At 37.2% G+C, this 22,705-nt stretch overlaps 2 protein-coding genes and 1 pseudogene across 2 annotated transcripts; all 3 read left to right on the forward strand.

Moving 5' to 3' along the window:
* The first annotated feature begins 136 nt into the window (after nt 1-136).
* Nucleotides 137-6,649, forward strand: LOC130710447 (ABC transporter B family member 11-like). Its single transcript, XM_057559726.1, has 13 exons — nt 137-320; nt 443-767; nt 1,102-1,156; nt 1,240-1,415; nt 1,637-1,858; nt 1,950-2,188; nt 2,387-2,912; nt 3,118-3,391; nt 3,490-4,334; nt 4,745-5,011; nt 5,123-5,386; nt 5,592-5,885; nt 6,033-6,649. The coding sequence occupies exons 2-13, from the start codon at nt 471-473 to the stop codon at nt 6,384-6,386; spliced, it is 3,813 nt and encodes a 1,270-aa protein (XP_057415709.1). The 5' UTR covers nt 137-320; nt 443-470; the 3' UTR covers nt 6,387-6,649.
* A 2,726-nt stretch (nt 6,650-9,375) lies between these two features.
* Nucleotides 9,376-14,863, forward strand: LOC130710446 (ABC transporter B family member 11-like). Its single transcript, XM_057559725.1, has 12 exons — nt 9,376-9,672; nt 9,766-9,820; nt 9,911-10,086; nt 10,206-10,427; nt 10,510-10,748; nt 10,852-11,377; nt 11,534-11,807; nt 11,922-12,799; nt 13,061-13,327; nt 13,571-13,834; nt 13,931-14,224; nt 14,332-14,863. The coding sequence occupies exons 1-12, from the start codon at nt 9,376-9,378 to the stop codon at nt 14,683-14,685; spliced, it is 3,846 nt and encodes a 1,281-aa protein (XP_057415708.1). The 3' UTR covers nt 14,686-14,863.
* A 691-nt stretch (nt 14,864-15,554) lies between these two features.
* On the forward strand, nt 15,555-22,190 carry LOC130715268 (ABC transporter B family member 11-like; annotated as a pseudogene).
* Nucleotides 22,191-22,705: the final 515 nt, after the last annotated feature.

Here is a 22,705-nt window from a genome sequence, read left to right on the forward strand (position 1 = left end):
TACTACTACAGTTGACTACAAGTGAGTCAACCACAATTGAAAATTTAGTGCTGGGATGATGATGAAGTTATTCAAACACCACATAAATCAATTAGACGAATACTAGTAATATTGACTATGAATACGGTTGAGTGATTGACTCACGGGTCAAGAAATTTGTATGGATGCAATGCTAGTTCCACTTTCTACATAGAAATTATCTGACAAATGCTGCTGTATAGTACTGACTACATATATAAATCATTGAGAACTGAACAATTTCATTAACCTATTACATAAGTTGGAACAAAACTACTTTTGCATTTGGTAGTAGAAAGAAGGTTCATTTCTCTTTTTTCTCTCTGATATGCTTTTAATTTTACTTAACATGTTGCCATTTTATTGACTAGTTGATTCATGAAGCCATCTTCTTCTTCTTCACATTGGAATGCTTTTCTTGCAGCTGTTTGAGGAGTCTTGACTCCAAAGAAATGGCAGGGGATGGCAGTTTGAATAGAGAAACTGTGAGTCTTCAACCAGCTGTTGATCCTGATAGCAAGCAATCTTCAAAGAAGAGGGACACCAAAGATGAAATCACCAACACAGTGCCCTTGTACAAGCTCTTCTCATTTGCTGATCCTTTTGATCAATTATTGATGTTTCTGGGTACTTTTGGTGCTATTGGGAATGGAATCTCCATGCCCGTAATGACTTTGATATTTGGAAATATGATCAATGCATTTGGAAGCACCACAAACTCCAAAGAAGTTGTTGATGAAGTTTCCAAGGTAATTTCCTACTCTTCAGTAATCAATTTTTGTGAAATTTTAACCTCAAGAGGCAGGTTCTTCTGGTATAAAATGAATAGGCAAACCACTTAGTGCATGTTTGGAAATCATTCTACAATTGATTCTGAAGCCTAAAATGAATTCAGAGGAAAAACTTCTGTTAGTACTTAGTAGTAAGACTTCACACAAAATTGATTATGATGAAAGAGAAGCTGATTCAAACATATTATATTAGATTGAACCATGGCATTGACTACATCAATATTAGTTTGAACTGAATTTTTAGGACCTGAAATTCCTAGCTTAACACTTAATAAGGACTCATTGTGTTCAGGTGTCTCTGAAATTTGTATACTTAGGAGCCGGCACCTTCATTGCATCACTTTTGCGTAAGTATACAAGATTCTTGGTTTGTTCTTACTATCTAATCAATTGGTCTGGCTCATTAAGAACTCTGTTTGCTATGTACCAGAATCGACTTGCTGGATGATCAGTGGGGAGAGACAAGCTGCAAGAATTAGAGGCTTATACCTTCAAAATATTCTGAGACAAGATGTGAGCTTCTTTGATACAGAAACTAATACCGGAGAGGTTGTTGGAAGGATGTCAGGCGATACTGCTCTTATTCAAGAAGCCATGGGTGAGAAGGTATTACCTATCCACAAGTCCTAAATCACAACACTACAAGAAAAGCGCATGTTAAAATCTCAAAATTGTTGATAAAGCAATTTTACCAATGGCAAAAAAATCTGTCGGTATTGAGTCGTCGTAAGTCATTGGCTGGGGATAAAAAGTCGTCGGCAATTACTAGTGCTCTTGTAGTGTCACCATTTAAGATGATTTGGTGTAAATTTTTTTTTCCTTTTCAGGTTGGACAGTTCTTATCGCTAGTGGCAACTTTCATTGCGGGTTTTGTTGTAGCATTCACTAAGGGATGGCTTCTAACTCTTGTCATGCTATCAATTATTCCACTTATTGCCTTGTCAGGTGCTACAATGAGCAAGGTTATTTCAAAAGCATCATCCATTGGACAAGCAGCTTATTCTACAGCAGCAAATGTTGTAGAGCAGACATTAGGTTCTATACGAACTGTATGCACACTGGCAGAATGAACTCCTAGTCCTATATTTTTCATTTCTTCTGTTTCAGAATATATAAATCTCTTCCATTTTCTCAATGCAGGTGGCATCATTCACTGGTGAGAAGCAAGCTATAGCTAAATATAATCAATTCTTAACTAAAGCTTACAAGAGTTTAGTTCAAGAGGCACTAGCTTCTGGTGTGGGGTTTGGTGCAAACTATTTTGTGGGTATCTCCAGTTATGGATTGTCTGTATGGTTTGGTGGGAAGATGATAATAGAGAAAGGATATAACGGAGGAGAAGTCGTGACTGTAATTTTTTCTGTATTGATTGGATCCTCGTAAGTTGTTTGTTCCTTTTTTCTTTCTTGATATGAGCCCATAATATCTAAAATTATTTTATTCCCCTTATCCGAGGAATCTTAACTGATCCATATAGCCGATCTCACTTAGTGAGATAAGGCTCTTGTTGTATCCAACAAATCTTAAGACATGAACATGTTTTTTCTGGCTAACTATATTTCCATTTCCAATCTCAGGTCTCTAGGGCAGGCATCTCCAATATTGAGTGCTTTTGCTGCTGGACAAGCTGCAGCCTTTAAGATGTTTGAAACAATTAAAAGAAAGCCTGAAATTGATGCTTATGATGCTAACGGGAGGAAGCTTGATGACATTCATGGAGATATAGAACTCAGGGAGGTTTGTTTTAGTTATCCTACAAGACCAGATGAACTGATATTCAATGGATTTTCACTTTCGATACCAAGTGGTACTACTGCAGCTTTGGTAGGGCAAAGTGGGAGTGGGAAATCCACAGTAGTTAGTTTGATAGAGAGATTCTATGATCCACAGACCGGTGAAGTTCTTATAGATGGTGTCAATCTTAGAGAATTTCAACTGAAATGGATCAGACAGAAAATAGGCCTAGTCAGCCAGGAACCAGTTCTCTTTACTTGTAGCATTAAGGAAAATATTGCCTATGGAAAGGATGGTGCAACTGATGAAGAAATCAGAGCAGCAGCAGAACTTGCTAATGCTGCCAAATTCATTGATAAACTTCCTCAGGTGACCTCTAAAAATCTTAATTTAAATGTAGAGATTGCATTGTGAAATCTTTGCTTAAAAGTTCGAAATGTTATCTTCCTGAGTTCTGGATTAACTTTGTCAGCATGGTCTTATTGGACAAAAACAAGAAAAAACATATTTTATTCTCCTACTGAATCGTCTTTTTACCACAACAATATGAGACAATTATAAATTATGATCTTAGGGACTAGATACAATGGTTGGTGAACATGGAACTCAGCTATCTGGGGGTCAAAAGCAGAGAGTTGCAATAGCTAGAGCAATTCTGAAAGACCCAAGAATCCTACTTCTGGATGAAGCTACAAGTGCTCTTGATGCTGAATCGGAGAGAATTGTACAAGAAGCTTTGGACAGAATAATGATAAACCGAACAACTGTCATTGTAGCCCATCGTTTAAGCACTATAAGAAATGCTGATACCATTGCTGTTATTCATCAAGGAAAAATTGTTGAAAGAGGTAGACAAATGTTGTAACTTGTAATAGCAACCTAATTTCTCCAAAGGCATGAATTGTGTATATTCCTTATTGAATTCTTATGTTTTTCAATTGATCAGGTTCACATGCTGATCTCACCAAGGATCCTGATGGAGCCTACAGCCAGCTTATTAGACTGCAACAAATGAAGGGATCAGAACAGAATGTTGCAAATGATGCAGATAAGCCAAAAAGTATAGTGCTTGGTGGAAAACAATCAAGTCAAAGATCTTCTTCCTCAGCATCTATAAGCCAAAGATCATCTGGAGTTGGAAACAGTGGTCGTCACTCGTTCTCAGAACCTACAAGTGGAGGACCTAAAGCTCCTCCTTCAACAGTGTCTTCACCAAAAGTGCCTCTTTATCGCCTCGCTTATTTAAACAAGCCTGAAATTCCAGTCTTACTGCTAGGGACTATAACTGCAGTGGTGAATGGAGCATTATTACCTATTTTTGGTCTCTTACTTTCCAAAATGATAAGTATTTTCTATGAGCCAGCTGATGAACTTCGAAAAGATTCAAAAGTGTGGGCACTGGTGTTTGTTGCACTTGGTTTGGTGTCCTTCCTCATTATTCCATGTAGGTCCTACTTTTTTGGTGTTGCTGGCGGTAAGTTGATCAAAAGGGTCAGAAAAATGTGCTTTGAGAAAATAGTTCACATGGAAATAAGCTGGTTTGATGAAGCTGACCATTCAAGTGGAGCACTAGGAGCAAGGCTCTCTACTGATGCAGCTTCTGTTCGAGGTTTGGTTGGGGATGCACTTGGTTTGCTGGTTCAACACATTGCTACTGCAATAACTGGCTTGGTAATTGCTTTTGTAGCCTGCTGGCAACTTGCTCTTATAATCCTCGCTTTGGTGCCTCTGTTAGGATTAAATGGATATTTGCAACTGAAGTTCTTGCAAGGGTTCAGTGCAGATGCAAAGGTTTGTTCTTGACTACCATTAAACAACCAGCTAATATTGTGAATGAATGCTGTTTTCAACATGGGGTGAAGTAGAGTAATGAACTTAATAATAGGAAACAACAACAACAAAAGCTTTATTCACTAAGTGAGGTCGGTTATATTAATCACTTGATCCATATTCTTCCAGTTTTACGTCGGCAGCCGCAGACCTAACACTATCTTCCTCCTTTATCCGGGCTTAGAACTGGCTATTACCCAGTATAGGCAGAGTTAACCTTTAAAATATATCAATTTCTCTGAATTTTTTTTCACATCACACAAAGAAGAGATGAAAATTAATTGATGAGCATGAGCCAACATTATTGCAAGCTTGATGAGCATGAGCATTTTTCGATTTCACTATATATTATGATTCTTTTTTCCAAACAGAAATTGTATGAAGATGCGAGTCAAGTGGCAAATGATGCTGTTGGGAGTATAAGAACTGTTGCTTCTTTCTGTGCTGAAGAGAAGGTGATGAAATTATACCAGGAAAGATGTGAGGGACCAATTAAGACTGGCATAAGGCGAGGGATAATAAGTGGAATTAGTTTTGGGTTATCATTTTTGGTGTTGTATGCAGTTTATGCATGCAGTTTTTATGCTGGAGCTCGTCTTGTAGAGGATGGAAAATCAACATTCTCAGATGTTTTCCGAGTAAGTTACTCTATGTGTTTGTTCACCATTTCAGACATTGTACTAGTTTTCTAGTATTCACCATAAGGTTTCCAGTTTCTTCTAGCTTTGATTGTCTTTCTATATTTTCAGGTCTTTTTTGCTCTCAGCATGTCAGCTTTGGGAGTCTCTCAATATAGCTCCTTGGCTCCAGATTCTAATAATACAAAAGGTGCTGCTGCTTCAATATTTTCTATTCTTGATAGAAAGTCACAAATAGATGCTAGTGATGAATCTGGCATGACATTGGAAGAAGTCAATGGAGAAATTGTTTTAAACCATGTTAGTTTCAAGTATCCTACCAGACCTGATGTTCAAATATTCAAAGATCTTTGCTTGACCATTCACAGTGGCAAGGTAATTTTCTAATTTGTATTCTTTTCCTGGAGCCAATGTAAACATGGCCATATCTTTAATATGGATCAAGTAATCCACCATACAACCGACCTCACTTAGTGGGATAAGACTTTTGTTGTTTTTTGTATGTCTTTTCCTGTAGACTACTCTATATTGTTATTCATTAAGAAAGAACTAACTTCTTGATCATATTGATAAAAATCAGACTGTTGCACTGGTTGGAGAAAGTGGAAGTGGAAAATCAACAGTGATCTCACTACTACAAAGATTTTATGACCCGGACTCGGGAAACATTACACTGGATGGAAAAGAAATCCAAAGACTGCAAGTGAAATGGCTAAGACAGCAGATGGGCCTGGTAAGCCAAGAGCCAGTACTGTTTAATGAAACTATTAGAGCTAACATTGCATATGGAAAAGGAGGAGATGCAACAGAAGCAGAAATCATAGCTGCAGCAGAACTAGCAAATGCCCACAATTTCATTAGTGGTTTGCAGAAGGTAAATTGCAGTGTGCACTATCTACAAATTCTTGATTAAACACTAGTTTAACTAGTGTCCATCTTTAAACTTCTGAATTAGTTATTTAGACACCATATGATATGAATACAGGTCTAAATTCTTGAGATCATTGTACTATATATGCAGGGTTATGACACGATAGTCGGGGAGCGAGGAGTTCAATTATCTGGGGGACAGAAGCAGCGGGTGGCAATTGCGCGAGCTATTGTGAAGAATCCAAAGATATTATTACTAGATGAAGCCACCAGTGCACTTGATGCCGAGTCTGAAAAAGTGGTTCAGGATGCACTTGACCGTGTTATGGTAGACCGAACCACAATAGTAGTGGCTCATAGGTTATCTACTATTAAGGGTGCAGATTTAATTGCAGTGGTTAAGAATGGTGTTATAGCAGAGAAGGGAAAGCATGAAGCATTACTCCATCAGGGAGGTCAATATGCTTCCTTAGTAGCATTGCACACAAGTGCTTCTTCATCTTAGTACCACTTTCAGCTTGTTGGTACTTTTATCTAAGCAAAATCAGATGCACAGGATTTATGTCCTTAGTAATTTGGCAAGTTTAAATAGTAAATAGTAAATAGTAAATACCACTCTGAATGGCTTTATGTTTCACTTTTTCTCAAATGTTGTTACATATAATTCTCACTTGCAGTGACAGCTTCATAAATTATAAGTTGTGAGGCAACACATGTAAAATTATATAATTGAAAAATAATTTATTACTTTTTAAAATTTAATATATATATATATATATATATATATATATATATATATATCCTAATTGTGAGCTGCAAGTTTTTATGCTTCAAAATCACTTCATAATCTTTTGTGAAATGTTTTTTGCTTTAGAGTTAAATATGTTTTCCGTTCTTATAAAAGTAACACATTTTGATTTTAGTCCATATAAAAATTTTCTGTATTTTTAATTTTAAAAAATACAAAATCATGCAGAATTCATTCCTCGTTAGGTATGAAAGAGTGATTAAAATAACGTAAAATTTTATATTTTATCGAGCCCAAAACTGAATAAATGTTTAATAGAAACTAAACAGAATTATAGATTTTATAGGATGCAATGGTAGCACTGAGCCCGGAAAAAGTGGTAGCCGGAAAATATGGTGGTGATGGAAGGGTGGAGTTTGAAGGTTTGATAGTTATGGAGGTATGAAGTTTGAGGAAGAAGAGATGAGACTTTTATTGTAATTTTAGATTTCACAAGGACTTAATGTATGAAACAATTTTCAATTTTCCAAGTCATATTACCTGCTATAGAAGGTAAAAACTCATGTGACGATCCATGCCACTGTAGACACCTCCAAAGTCCAAAGTACAAACACTTCACATATTTTCTTATCTCGCATATTACTTCCCTCTTTTATTTTCCTTTCTCACTCTACCGGACATTTTCCTTTTAATATTCTCAAGATGGATTTCGCAATTTAACAAAACTATCATAGCTATGTCTGCTAGATTACTACAACCATTTTGTGTTAGTTTTCTATGACACAAACCGTAACATATGTCATGTTGTGTCAATTATAGACTGAAGATTTTATGACCTCTCATATATTTTGGTGATTTATGTCCATTTTAATTTGAGAGACAAACAAGTTTTGCAACACCCTCCCCTTCTGTTCTAAGTCATTTATAGGTTGATGTCTCCTTTGGAAGAGTAGTATACATCTTTCTTTCCCTTTGGTTTTGTCTTTTTTTTATGTCTTTGGAAGAAAAGTATTCGAAATAAAGAAGAAGGAAAATTGTACAAAAGAAGAGTTAATTTTCCATGTAAAAGTAAGCATGGAGGAACAAACTAAAGAGGTTAACAATAAAAATGAGCTTGTTCTAGGAAAGTTCCAATGTGATGTGTCTTTGTTGGTTTATAATTTTTCAGGAGGCAGGGGACTATACATGCTTTGGGATAGCAAAGTAATTTCGAGGAAATTGATGATTTTGTATGAAGAGGAGTTCAAACAGGTCACGTTTCATGATTTCTAATTTTCTAGTTTCACACAATGGAATTAAAGCTAGTAAATGAAGAATAAAAAATTGAATCCCTTGGGGAAGAAGGTACTACTACTACTAGAGTGTTATTTTTGGAGATCAAGTAATGAATCGAATAGAATTTTAAAACATAGAAGAATAATCTTTGTTTCTTTTTGTATGCGCGTTGGGTGGCCATTCCACCGTGACTGCCAAGAATCCTATCCTCCCTGATTATACTAGTGGCTACTTTTAAAACCTGTCACATCCTATATTTTTTGTTTTTCATTTCATTTAATTATGGCCTTAGTTTAACCATTGTAAATAGCTTTTGAGATAATGATTTTGCTTGACTGAGTGAACGAGTTATGAGCTTATCTTAATTGTTACTACTGACCAACACGACATTCACTTGATCGTGAATCATTTAAACCAATCAGGATGATGATGAGTTATGACTATTTGGTCTGGCCAGAACAGTGAATCATTTGGGTCAACCAGGACGATAGTGAGTTGTAGCCATTTGAGCTGGCTTGAACATGAACAACTTAATTTAAAACTTATTCTATATATTTGTAAATTAAATAAAATGGTAAATTCATTTTGAATTATTTATAAGTACAAACATTGGGAGTTATTATAAATGCAGATTTTTAGAGTTATTATCTAAAAAATATCTGAAATAAATGTTCTATCGTCTTTTGAAAACTTTTTCATAAAATAATGTTCTGATTTGACTATGACAGTGATTTATGTGCTCCACAAGCAAATAGTACAATTGAATACTCAGCAGGATTAATGTTCATAAAGTCATTACCTCTTTGTTTATCTAATAATCATAGTTTCCAACACAACATAAAACATTAATGAAGACTAGTCAGCTAAAAAGAAAAAGAAATTAAAACCAAATAGTTTTGACTACTAACAGTTAACTTGCGGGTCAAGAATTTGCAGATGCAACTTCCAATTATATGCAGTTCTATATAAAGTCATTGAGAGGAACACAAGTTCCATTCACTCCTACACTTTTCAACTAACAATTTGTTTATTTATTCATTGATCTGTTGCTTGCTACGGCTAGCTCTCCTTCTTCTGCCTAAGCAAAAATTACTTCAGCTTTTGCTTGCACAAGGTTCATCTCTCTCTCTCTCTCAACTGTCTGATATGGCTTTTATTTTCCTTAACATGTTTCCATGTTACTAGCTTATCTTCTGCTGAAATTTTTCACTACATTTGTTGAACTAAGTTTGAACTTCTAAACCCCCAATGAAAAGAAAAGTCATAAAGTCATCATTTTCTTCACAAACTCATCAATGCACACACAACAATCCAAGGAAAAAGAAAACATTTCATAATGAAATGAGGGTTTGGAGAGCAGTACCTTGTATGTTAATGACATGAACCTAGAGTTTTTTCTTTCTGCAGCTGCTTTCCATTTGGAGTCATTGGTAGAAGGGTTTTTAATCAAAAGAAGTTTTCCTCCAAGAAAATGACTGGGGATATCAGTTTGGATGGAAATGTTGCAACTCTTCAACCAGTTGCAGATGCTGATGGAAAGAAGGAATCAAAGAAAAGCAAGGCCAAAGATGAAACCACCAACACAGTACCCTTGTACAAGCTTTTCTCATTTGCTGATCCTTTGGATCAATTATTGATGTTTGTGGGGACTGTGGGTGCTATTGGGAATGGAATCTCCATGCCCTTAATGACTTTGATATTTGGAAGTATGATCAATGCATTTGGAGATTCTTCAAACACCAAAGATGTTGTTGATGAAGTTTCCAAGGTAAATCCTCAACCATCTCTTCATGGCACCTGTTTACAACAACACTATTAGATTGATGTGAACTTCTAAAACTTAAACATTAAATGTGTTCAGGTGTCTCTCAAATTTGTATACTTGGCTGCGGGTACCTTTTTTGCGTCACTTTTGCGTAAGTACATTAGATTCCTTGTTAATTCTTTCTACCAAACCAATTAGTTTGGCTCATTATGACCCAAAAACCCTGTTTTCTATGTACCAGAATTGTCTTGCTGGATGATCACTGGGGAGAGACAAGCTGCAAGAATTAGAGGCTTATACCTTCAAACAATTTTGAGGCAAGATGTGAGCTTCTTTGATAAGGAAACTAATACTGGAGAGGTTGTTGGAAGGATGTCAGGTGATACAGTTCTTATTCAGGATGCCATGGGTGAGAAGGTATTGATGAATCACCACAGTCCTAAATCATCCCCATTTCATTTTCCTATAACAAGCAAAAAAAAAAGTTCAAGGTAAATTATATTTTTTGATTGATGTTTTGCTTGCTTTCGTTTCAGGTGGGACAGTTCATACAGTTAATGGCAACTTTCGTTGGAGGTTTTGTCATAGCATTCATCAAGGGATGGCTTCTAACTGTTGTCATGCTATCTTGCATACCACTTCTTGTCTTGTCTGGTGCCATGGTAGGCGTCGCTATTACAAAAGCATCATCCAACGGACAAGCAGCTTATTCTACAGCTGCAAGTGTGGTAGAGCAGACCATAGGTTCAATCAGAACTGTATGTACACTGTCAAAAACAACTCCTGACATTCTTCTTGTTATTGGAGAATTCTTAAACAACTTCCATTTTTCCATTGCAGGTTGCATCATTCACTGGGGAGAAGCAGTCTATAGTCAAATATAACCAGTCCTTAATCAAAGCATACAAGACAGTAGTGCAAGAGGCACTAGCTTCTGGTTTGGGGTTTGGTTCACTCTATTTTGTAGTCATCTGCAGTTATGGTTTGGCTGTATGGTTTGGAGGGAAAATGGTAATAGAGAAAGGATATACCGGAGGGGATGTTGTGACTGTGATTTTTGCTGTTTTGACTGGCTCCATGTAAGTTGTGTGTTCTTTCTTCCCCCCCTATCTTCAGAACTCAGAAGATAAGAACATGTTTTCTCCCCCTTATCCTAACTATATTTCTATTTTCCAATACCAGGTCTCTTGGGCAGGCATCTCCAAGCTTGAGTGCTTTCGCTGCTGGACAAGCTGCAGCCTTTAAGATGTTTGAAACGATTAAAAGGAAGCCAGAGATTGATTCTTATGATGCTACTGGTCGGAAGCTTGATGATATTCGTGGAGATATAGAACTCAGGGAGGTTTGCTTTAGTTATCCTACAAGACCAGATGAACTGATATTCAATGGATTTTCACTTTCAATACCAAGTGGTACAACTGCAGCTTTGGTAGGGCAAAGTGGGAGTGGAAAATCCACTGTTGTTAGTTTGATAGAGAGATTCTATGATCCTCGGGCCGGTGAAGTTCTAATTGATGGTATCAACCTTAGAGAATTTCAACTGAAATGGATCAGACAGAAAATAGGCCTAGTCAGTCAGGAACCAGTTCTCTTTACTTGTAGCATTAAAGAGAATATTGCCTATGGCAAGGATGGTGCAACTGATGATGAAATCAGAGCTGCAGCAGAACTTGCTAATGCTGCCAAATTTATAGATAAACTACCTCAGGTAAACTCTCGGATTTTCATTTAAATGCAGAAACTAAAAAGTGAAATGCTTGTAAAGATTTTCTTTATCAGCATAGTGTGTTAGCAAAGAAATTTATATGTTTATATCAAAGGGTCCATTTACCTCAACAAATTTACACAATTATTATGATCTTAGGGAATCGACACAATGGTTGGTGAACATGGAACTCAGCTCTCTGGGGGTCAAAAGCAGAGAGTTGCAATAGCAAGAGCAATTTTAAAAGATCCAAGAATCCTGCTTCTGGACGAAGCTACAAGTGCCCTTGATGCTGAATCTGAGAGAATTGTACAAGAGGCACTTGACAGAATAATGATAAACCGAACAACTGTCATTGTAGCCCACCGCCTAAGTACTATAAAGAATGCTGATACCATTGCTGTTATTCATCAAGGAAAAATAGTTGAAAGAGGTAAATATATGATGTTGTAATAAACATCTAATTTCACCATTCAGAATTCGTAGAAGGCATAAAACCCAACTGTTTACATACCTTATTGCATTCTTATATTTTTCAATTGATCAGGTTCGCATGCTGAGCTCACCAGGGATCCTGATGGAGCCTATAGCCAGCTCATTAGACTGCAAGAAATAAAGGGATCAGGACAGAATGCTGCAAATGACACAGACAAGCAAGAAAGTTCAGTGCATTCCGGAAGAATATCAAATCAAAGATCTTTTTCCTCAGCATCTTTAAGCCAAAGGTCATCTGGAGTTGGAAACAGTGGCCATCACTCATTCTCAGCTTCATATGGCATACCCCCAACAGTTGGATTCTTGGAGCCAGTTGGTGGAGAAGCTTCCCCTTCAACAGTTTCTTCGCCACCAGAAGTGCCTCTTTATCGCCTGGCCTATTTAAACAAGCCTGAGATTCCAGTCTTACTGGTAGGGACTATAGCTGCAGTGTTAAATGGAGTAATCTTACCTGTTTTTGGGCTCTTGCTTTCCAAAATGATAAGTATTTTCTATGAGCCAGCTGATGAACTCCGCAAAGATTCTAAAGTTTGGGCACTAGTATTTGTTGGCCTTGGCGTGGCATCGTTAGTAATTTTTCCATGTAGATTCTACTTTTTTGGTGTTGCCGGTGGTAAGTTGATCAAAAGAATCCGGGAAATGTGTTTTGAGAAACTAGTTCACATGGAAGTTAGCTGGTTTGATGAAGCTGAGCATTCAAGCGGAGCACTTGGAGCAAGGCTCTCTACTGATGCAGCTTCAGTTAGAGGTTTGGTTGGGGATGCACTCGGCTTGCTGGTTCAAAATATTGCTACTGCAATAGCTGGCTTGGTAATTGCTTTTGTAGCCAGCTGGCAGCTTGCTCTTGTAATCCTTGCTTTGGTGCCTCTGTTAGGATTAAATGGATATTTTCAGTTGAAGTTCTTGCAAGGGTTCAGTGGAGATTCCAAGGTTTGTTCTCGAGTCTTGACTTCCATTAACCAACCAACTGATATAGTGAATGAATATGAAAATATCTGTGTTTTCAACTTCATGGGAAGTGGAGTTGTGAACCTGAATAAAAGTAATCACTAATCAGATCAATTTCTTAGCACAACTTTTAACATCATACTAAGAAGAAAATTTTCTTGATGACCATGAGTCAATATTGTTACAAGCATGTTCTTGGATTAGCTATATGTTATGAATACTGACAATATTTTTGCTGGACAGAAATTGTATGAGGAAGCAAGTCAGGTGGCGAATGATGCTGTGGGGAGTATAAGAACAGTTGCTTCTTTCTGTGCAGAGGAGAAGGTGATGGAGTTATACCAGGAAAGATGTGAGGGACCAATTAAGACAGGAATAAGGAGAGGGATAGTAAGTGGAGTTAGTTTTGGGATATCATTCTTCGTGCTGTATGCAGTTTATGCATGCAGTTTTTATGCTGGAGCTCGTCTTGTAGAGGATGGCCAAACAACATTCTCAGATGTTTTCCGTGTAAGTTACTCTCCTAACTTATTCACCATGTCAGACATTCTATCAGTTTTCTCCTCATTGTCACAGTTATTGGTGAATTGTTAATCAACAATCACCATGAGGTTTTGTTCACTTTATTTGAAATCCAAGTGTGAGTGATGGAATCTCAGATTGGTTATGAATGGGACAAATGAAGACTACACAACTGAATAAATCCATATAACTATTTTTCTTGCATTGATGATTTTGTTGCCTAATTTGCAGGTCTTTTTTGCCCTCAGCATGGCAGCTATAGGAATCTCTCAATCTGGGTCCTTGGCCCCAGATTCAACTAAAGCTAAAAGTGCAGCTGCTTCCATATTTGCTATTCTAGATCGGAAGTCGCAAATAGACCCCAGTGATGAATCTGGAATGACATTGGAAGAAGTAAAGGGAGAAATTGAGTTTAACAATGTCAGTTTCAAGTATCCTACCAGACCTGATGTTCAAATATTCAGAGATTTTTGCTTGACCATTCACAGTGGCAAGGTAATTTTGTAATTTGCACATCTTATCCAGTAGACTACTCTATAATATTCATCCTAAAGAAAGTGCTAACAGCTTGATTATATTGATAAAAATCAGACAGTAGCACTGGTTGGAGAAAGTGGAAGTGGAAAATCAACTGCGATCTCATTACTACAAAGATTTTATGACCCAGACTCAGGTCACATCACACTGGATGGAAAAGAAATCCAAACGCTGCAAGTGAAGTGGCTAAGGCAACAGATGGGCCTGGTAAGCCAAGAGCCTGTGCTGTTCAATGAGACCATCAGAGCCAATATTGCATATGGAAAAGGAGGAAATGCAACCGAGGCAGAAATCATAGCTGCTGCAGAACTGGCAAATGCTCACAAGTTCATTAGTAGTTTGCAGAAGGTAAATTGCAGTGTGAACTATCTACTTAATCTCTCTTAATATTTGTTTTTTAGACACCATATGATATGAATACAGTTCTAAATTCTTGACATATATTATATATGCAGGGTTATGACACAATAGTAGGGGAGCGAGGAGTTCAATTATCTGGGGGACAAAAGCAAAGAGTGGCAATTGCACGAGCTATAGTGAAGAATCCAAAGATTTTACTATTAGATGAAGCCACCAGTGCACTTGATGCCGAGTCTGAAAAAGTGGTTCAGGATGCACTTGACCGTGTCATGGTGGACCGAACCACAATAGTAGTAGCTCATAGATTATCCACTATTAAGGGTGCAGATTTAATTGCAGTAGTTAAGAATGGGGTCATAGCAGAGAAAGGAAAGCATGAAACGTTACTCCGTAAGGGTGGTAACTATGCTTCTTTAGTAGCATTGCACACAAGTGCTTCTTCATCTTAGACTCCCCTTCAGCTTGTTGCAACTTTTATCAGAGTAAAATCAGATGCTTAGGAAATTGATTATTCTCAATGATTAGTCAAGTTTAAATACCACTCTCCAATTGCTTTATTTATTGTAATTTGTAATTTTGTTTTCTTGAAAGAACTAGTGAAATAAAAGCTTTGATTGTTAATTATTACTTTTTATTCATGAAATGATTCTTATGCATATCATTCTCATTTGTATCACTTTTTTACATCAAAAATCTTGCACAAGACTTTGTCACTGATGAACTATGGAGAACAAACATACCTTGAGCTTGTTTAGGAACTGGAGCAGTGTAAAAGATATGTGAAAAAAATTTAGATGTGAAAATATCAAGCTCCGAAGTGAAAGTACTACTGAAAAATTGGTTAAATGAGTAATCCCGTCAGCTACCGACCTGGCTGTTCAAGAAAAACTGAAAATCAGATTATGTGTAAATTAAGAAAAAAGTGAAAATACCGTTTTGCAGAAACTTTAGCCTAAGAAATCTTGCTTGTGTGTTAAGGAAAAACTAAATGTGGCCAAAACTTCTCATTCTGTCTGTATCTCAAAGGGTCAAATTGATAAGCAAGGACAGAAAATTTTCAGTAGCAAAACAAAACAAAATAAACTGTAAATTCTATGATAGGAGACCAGATTATTTCTACAACTAGACAGTCTACCGTAGACAGTCTACAACTCTTCTTTTTTTAGTCCATTATAAGTTGATTAATATAAAACTATAAGCTCACATATTAAATTATTAACCAACCAAATATTATATCAATAAAGATGCTAGACGTAGCTGCAGTAACTCTGGAATATAGTACTACCAACCAAATAATGTATCAACAAAATCTGTAACTATAATGATATTTATAAAATACATCATATCTCACATGAGTGAGTATTGACTTTTGTTGTAAAAACTATATGGGATCTGCAAACTCAAACCAGTGATCCTTATTCTGCAGCTGTTTCCTATTGGTGTTTGTAAGCTGTAAAAACAGAAGTTCTCCCAGGGGAAAATGGTGGCCAAGGCCAGGTTAGATGGAGATGTTACTTCAATTGAAATGACAGGACCAACAAGTGATCCATCAGTTCTAGGTCCTGAAAACAAGCTTCAGAATTCCAAGAAGAACAAGGCCAAGGACCAAAGCAATAAAACAGTACCCTTTCATAAGCTTTTCTCATTTGCAGACTCTTGGGATTATTTGCTGATGTTTGTAGGGACAATAAGTGCTGTTGGGAATGGAATCTCTCTTCCTTTAAAGACAATATTTATCGGAGATACAATTGATGCTTTTGGAGAAAATGCTAACACTAAACAACTTGTTCATGAAGTTTCCAAGGTAACACTAACCCTAATATTTTTTTTTCTCATTGTTTCTTAATAGAGGGTGAAAAACACTTGTAAAATCACTTAATTCCATGCTCGTTAGAGGAAAAGTAAACATTTGCATGGGTGAGCGATGAGTTGTACACTACTCTACGTCGAATGGTCTCACTCACACTTTTTTTGAAACAAACAAGTGTAAAGTAATTTTTATTCAAACCCTCTTATCAATTTCTAGTGCATATTTTTAGTATCTATTGTGCAACAAGTTGTGGGTATCAAATTCCACCAGAATTATATTTAGCTTTAGGGGAACAATTTTGAGTTTCAAATTCTCCTCATTTATACGTTATAATCCATCATGGTTCTTTTCATGCTCAGGCGTCCGTGAAGTTCGCAGTATTGGGTGTAGGCACCTTTTTTGCAGCGTTTCTGCGTAAGAATGCCAATTCTCTAGCTTAATGTAACTAGAAATATAATTTGGCTTAAATGTAAAAATAACAAAGTTACTAATAGCTGATATCTTCCAGAGGTGGCTTGCTGGGTTATCACGGGGGAGAGACAAGCAGCTAGAATAAGAGCTTTATACCTCAAAGCAATTTTAAGGCAAGATATAAGCTTCTTTGACAAGGAAATGAACAATGGTGAGTTTGGTGAAAGGATGTCAGGTGACACAGTTCTTATTCAAGATGCCATGGGTGAGAAGGTATTAATTCACCACCCCATATCATCACCATCTCATCCAACTATGATGAAAAAAAGTTAAAGATAACTTGTTCTTCCTCCTTTTTGGCTGATATATCTCAGGTAGGACAATTCATAGAGTATGTGGCAGCTTTTTTAGGAGGTTTAGCCATGGCATTCATCAAGGGCTGGCTACTAACCCTTGTTCTTCTATCTTCTATTCCACTTCTTGTCCTCTCTGGTTCACTAATGAGAATTTCTTTCGCAAAGATGGCATCACGAGGACAAGCAGCTTATTCTGAAGCAGCTGCTATAGTAGAGAGGACGATTGGTTCAATTCGAACTGTATGTCAAATGTCAATCTTCAGAGAGAGATTTTCATTACTTTTCCTTCTCATTTTCCTATACACATTCCTTGAATGCAGGTTGCATCATTTACTGGTGAGAACCAAGCTATAGCTCAATACAATCAGTTCTTGACTAAAGCTTGCAGAACTGGAGTGCAAGAGGGATTGGCTACTGGTTTAGGCCTAGGTTCAGTTCGTTTAATTCTTCAAAGCACTTATGCTATGGCTGTATGGTTTGGAGGGAAGATGATACTAGAGAAAGGTTATACGGGAGGACAAGTAATCGGTGCATTTTTTGCAATGGTGACTGGTTCCTTGTAAGTTAGTTTCTGCTTTACCATCTATATTGTGGGTGTATCATTTCATATCATACATCCCACTCTCCCAATCTTTCCAAGAAAATTAGATATACATCACATTTTTGTACTAATTTTTTTCCCAGGTCTCTGGGGCAGGCATTTCCAATCTTAACTGCATCGGCTGCAGGACAAGTTGCAGCCTATAAAATGTTTGAGACAATAAAGAGGCAGCCAGATATTGATGTTTATGACCCTACTGGTCGGCAGCTAGATGATATTTCTGGAGATATAGAACTTAGGGAGGTTTGCTTTAGTTATCCATCAAGACCAAAAGAAGTGATATTCAATGGATTTTCTATTTCAATATCAAGTGGCACTACTGCAGCTTTGGTAGGGCAAAACGGGAGTGGGAAAACAACAGTTGTCAGTTTGATAGAGATTTTACGATCCACAAGCTGGTGGAGTCCTCATTGACGGTATCAACCTCAAAGAATTTCAACTAAAATGGATCAGACGGAAAATAGGTCTTGTCAGCCAGGAACCAATTCTCTTTACTTGCAGCATCAAAGAAAACATTGCCTATGGTAAGGATGGGGCAACAGATGAAGAAATCAGAGCTGCCGCAGCGCTTGCTAATGCTGCTAAGTTCATAGATAAATTTCCCCATGTGAGCTATCAATTCTTCATTCATCTTGTGAAACTTAACATGTTCTGTTACTTTTTCAACAATTTCAGTTTCAAATTCCACACGATACTGAAGACTATTATGTGTGTGTGGCAATGTGTTTCATTGAAAGGACTGTGTGAGTGGCAGTGTGTTTATCGAATGGACTTTAAGACTCACTAGTTTTGTAAGATTTTGAATTTAGGGACTTGACACAATGGTTGGAGAGCATGGAATTCAGCTTTCTGGAGGTCAAAAGCAAAGAATTGCCATAGCAAGAGCAATTATGAGAGATCCAAGAATTCTACTCCTAGATGAAGCTACAAGTGCACTTGATGCAGAATCTGAAAGAGTAGTACAAGAGACACTAGACCGAATTATGATAAGCCGAACAACTATCATAGTAGCCCATCGCCTAAGCACAATAAGGAATGCTGACATCATTGCCGTTATTCACCAAGGAAAAGTAGTAGAAAAAGGTAGATATACTATAAGTTACCCCAGAAATGAAATTCGGCATGACCATTTGCTTTCAGCTGTTCCTCTCCCTCTCCTCTCTCTCTCACGTACAGTCACGTCTTCATTTTCCTTTTACATATGCAATGCAGCGTTCTTAACCTTTTTAACTGATTAGGCACACATGCTGAGCTCGCTGGTGATCCTCATGGAGCTTATAGCCAGCTCATTAGATTGCAAGAAATTAAAACGGAGTCAGAACCGCATGGTGAAAATGACTTGGATACAGTAGAAAAATTCATAGATTCTGGAAGAGAATCAAGCCAAGAGATTTCCTTCCGGTCTTTAAGCATGGGATCATCTGGAATTGGAAACAACAGTCATCACTCATTCAGAACATCCAATGCTATGCCTGCCACACTTGGTATCTTGGAAGCATCAGAAGGAGAGCCTGAAGTTCTTCCTACAGCAACATCAGGTCCACCTTCAGATGTCCCAATTCTCCGCCTTGCTTATCTTAACAAGCCTGAAATCCCAGTGTTACTCATAAGGACTCTAGCAGCAGCTGCAAATGGAGCATTACTACCTGCTGTAGGGCTTCTTGTCTCCATCATGATAGATACTTTCTTTGAACCTGCAGATGAACTCCGCAAAGACTCAAAGTTTTGGGCATTAATATTTGTTGCCCTTAGTGTGGCTTACTTCTTACTTTATCCATTGAGATCTATTGTTTTCTGTTGCTGGTTCTAAGTTGATAAAAAGGGTCCTATTAATGTGTTTTGAGAAAATAATTCACATGGAAGTAGGATGGTTTGATAAAGCTGAGCATTCAAGTGGAGAACTTGGAGCTAGGCTGTCAACTGATGCTGCTTCTATTCGAACTTTGGTCGGGGATGCCCTCGGTTCGCTGGTTCAAGATATTGCTACAGTAATTACAGCCTTGGTAATTGCCTTTGAAGCAAACTGGCAGCTGTCTCTCATCATTCTATTTTTGCTACCTCTAGTATTAGTAAATGGATATCTGCAAATCAGGTCCATGCAAGGATTCAGCAAAGATGCAAAGGTTTGTTCCTTACCAACATCAAACGATTGACCATTAATATGGAACCTTGGAAATAGAAATACCTATTTTTTTAAGACAGTATGAATAGGGTGACTGAAAAATGGATGTAAATATAATCTGAATTTGAAGCAATGACATAAAATTCTATTCCCATTTCTGTATGGAAAATGCTATATATGAATAAACCAGAAAAGACAACTCAGAAACCATTTGATTGCATGTGGATTTTACAGAGAAGTCCTGGTCGTACCATAATTATAGCATGTCTGAATGAGCTTCTCTTTGATCAGAATCAACTCAGAAACCCATAAGCTATCCACAAAAGTGTATCCCTAGAATTGATTTTGGCTTCAGCATCAATTTTAGAAGGGTTTCAATTTTCCAAACATGTATTTATATGGAAAGGTAAATGTAATGGAAGCGTCATGAACCAACTAGCACAAAAGCTTAAATTGTTGGGCGAAGGCACTTGAGTGGTTTTGTGTTATGTTTCTTACACACCCCTTCAATCAAGAGCACATTGGGCTTGAAGTGTGGACAATGCACTAGTCATATACCTTTTGCAAAGATTCAATTTTTTATTAGAATAATGGGGGAGGATCGAACTCTAGACCAGTTGGCCATAGTGCTCTAACACTATGCCATGAACCAACTATCCAAAGAGTTTAAGTTGTTACGTGAACACATGAATGATTTTATATGATAACTGAAAGAGATGGGGTTTTCTATGAATAAATGTAGCATGACTCTTGTAGACATACTCAGAGTATAAACGACTTTATGAGGATGAATTGAGTGTGTTTCAACTCTTCATACATTACTATTATTTTCTACAGTCCTTGTTTCCCTATTTAATCAGTCCTAACAACAATTTGATATGATGCTACTGTGCTTTATATATTTCACAGAAACTATATGAGGAAGCAAGTCAAGTAGCAATGATGCAGTAGGGAATATTAGAACAGTTTCTTCTTTCTGTGCCGAAGAGAAAGTGATGAAGTTATACCAGAAGAAATGTGTAGGACCTTTCCAGACAAGTATAAGCAGGGTTTAGTCAGTGGAACTGGTTTTGGTTTAGCACTCTTCCTCAGTTCACTGTCCATGCGTGCAGTTTTTATGCAGGAGCCCAACTTGTTGAGAAATGGCAAAGCAACAATCTCAGAGGTTTTCCGTGTAAGTTATATCCTAAATTGGTTGCCATGTATTTTAACTTATCTCAATGTTATTGACAAGAATAACTAATTTTCTTATAGATTAAAAGTTTTTTTAATAAATAAAAACAAAGATAATTTAAGATCTAAGTTCATCATATTCTTCTAGCAAATAAAAATTTCATTTCCATATTTTCAGGTATATTTTTGTCTCACAATGTCGGCATCAGAACTATCTAAAACTAGCTCATGGGCCCAGGTGTGAGTAAAGCAAAAAGTTCTGTTGCTTCTATATTTGCTATTCTTGATCAGAAATCAAAAATAGACCCTAGTGATGAGTCTGGAATGACATTGCAAGATGTGAAGGGAGAGATTGAGTTTCAACATATCACTTTCAAGTATCCAACCAGGCCGAATGTTCATATATTCAGCGATCTTTCTTGAGCATTCATTCAGGACAGGTAACTTACAACTGATACATTGGCTTGATGCATCATTCTCATAGGGAAGACATGATTTTTTTTCATCTGAGACTTTCTTAAGAGAGAATCTAAAATTTTGATTATCCTGATGAAAATCAGACAGTTGCTCTTGTAGGCGAAAGTGGAAGTGGAAAATCAACAGTAATCTTACTGCTGCAAAGATTTTATGACCCAGATTCAGGTCAGATTACACTGGATGGAACAGAAATCCAAAAGCTACAGCCTAAATGGTTTAGGCAGCAGATGGGCCTGGTAAGCCAGGAACCTGTGTTGTTTAATGACACCATTCGAGCCAACATTGCATATGGAAAAGGCGGTGATGCAACAGAAGCAGAAATTATAGCTGCTGCAGAACTGGCAAATGCTCACAAGTTCATTAGTAGTTTGCAGAAGGTAAATTGCAGTGTGCAATATCTCCATAATCTCTCTTAAACACTAGTTCAACTAGTGTGCATCTTTAAACTTCTGAATTAGTTATTTAGACACCATATGATATGAATACAGGTCTAAATTCTTGAGATCAATATATTATATATGCAGGGTTATGACACAATAGTAGGGGAGCGAGGAGTTCAATTATCTGGGGGACAGAAGCAGAGGGTGGCAATTGCACGAGCTATAGTGAAGAATCCAAGGATTTTACTACTAGATGAAGCCACCAGTGCACTTGATGCCGAGTCTGAAAAGGTGGTTCAGGATGCACTTGACCGTGTCATGGTGGAGCGAACCACAATAGTAGTGGCTCATAGGTTATCCACTATTAAGGGTGCAGATTTAATTGCAGTAGTTAAGAATGGGATCATAGCAGAGAAAGGAAATCATGAAGCATTACTCCGTAAGGGTGGTAACTATGCTTCGTTAGTAGCATTGCACACAAGCGCTTCTTCATCTTAGACTCCCCTTCGGCTTGTTGCAACTTTTATCAGAGTAAAAATAGATGCTTATGATATTGCTTTATTTATGTGTAATTTGTAATTTTGTTCTCTTGAAATTACTAATGCTATGAAGGGTTTCCTTGTTTCTTCTCTCCTTGATTAGGAAATTACTCTTTTGTATACAGTATCATTTGTATCACATTTTTTTACTTCAAAATCTTGCACAAGACTTGGACACTTATGAACTATGAGCCTGTTCGGATGCGGGCTAAAGAACACATATTGGAGCTTATCTACTAAAAAAACATTAGATTAGCTCCAATAAGTGTTCTCTAATATGCATCCAAACAGACTATATGCTGAACACATATGCCTCGTGCTTGTTTAGGAATTGGAGTAGTGTAAAAGTGATGGTAAAAAAATATGATGTAAAATTGAAATATCAAGCTATTTTGACTCATACCAAACTAACAACTTCCCCCTAGTCAAGGACTGATTCCCCAATCCTCAATTCTCAGGCTCGACATTAATGATCGAAAACATATACTCCTTAGGTTTGACTTGTATGTGCTAGATGAATGAGACAACAGAGACAAACAATGCTAAACAGCTAAAGTGGTTGGAAATTGGAGACGATAGCTAAGCATGTTATCAATATCA

This window comes from Lotus japonicus, chromosome 4, assembly GCF_012489685.1.
Source record: "Lotus japonicus ecotype B-129 chromosome 4, LjGifu_v1.2".
Classification (NCBI taxonomy): domain Eukaryota; kingdom Viridiplantae; phylum Streptophyta; class Magnoliopsida; order Fabales; family Fabaceae; genus Lotus; species Lotus japonicus.

What these genes read in the sequence shown, in the direction of transcription:
- LOC130710447 (XM_057559726.1), top strand. Translation starts at nt 471, where the DNA reads ATGGCAGGGGATGGCAGTTTGAATAGAGAAACTGTGAGTCTTCAACCA. An exon ending in TCTGTATTGATTGGATCCTC is followed by an intron (nt 2,189 to 2,386) that starts GTAAGTTGTTTG and finishes TTCCAATCTCAG; the next exon opens with GTCTCTAGGGCAGGCATCTC. An exon ending in TCATTGATAAACTTCCTCAG is followed by an intron (nt 2,913 to 3,117) that starts GTGACCTCTAAA and finishes TTATGATCTTAG; the next exon opens with GGACTAGATACAATGGTTGG.
- LOC130710446 (XM_057559725.1), top strand. Translation starts at nt 9,376, where the DNA reads ATGACTGGGGATATCAGTTTGGATGGAAATGTTGCAACTCTTCAACCA. An exon ending in TTGTTGATGAAGTTTCCAAG is followed by an intron (nt 9,673 to 9,765) that starts GTAAATCCTCAA and finishes AAATGTGTTCAG; the next exon opens with GTGTCTCTCAAATTTGTATA. An exon ending in GGTTCAGTGGAGATTCCAAG is followed by an intron (nt 12,800 to 13,060) that starts GTTTGTTCTCGA and finishes TTTGCTGGACAG; the next exon opens with AAATTGTATGAGGAAGCAAG.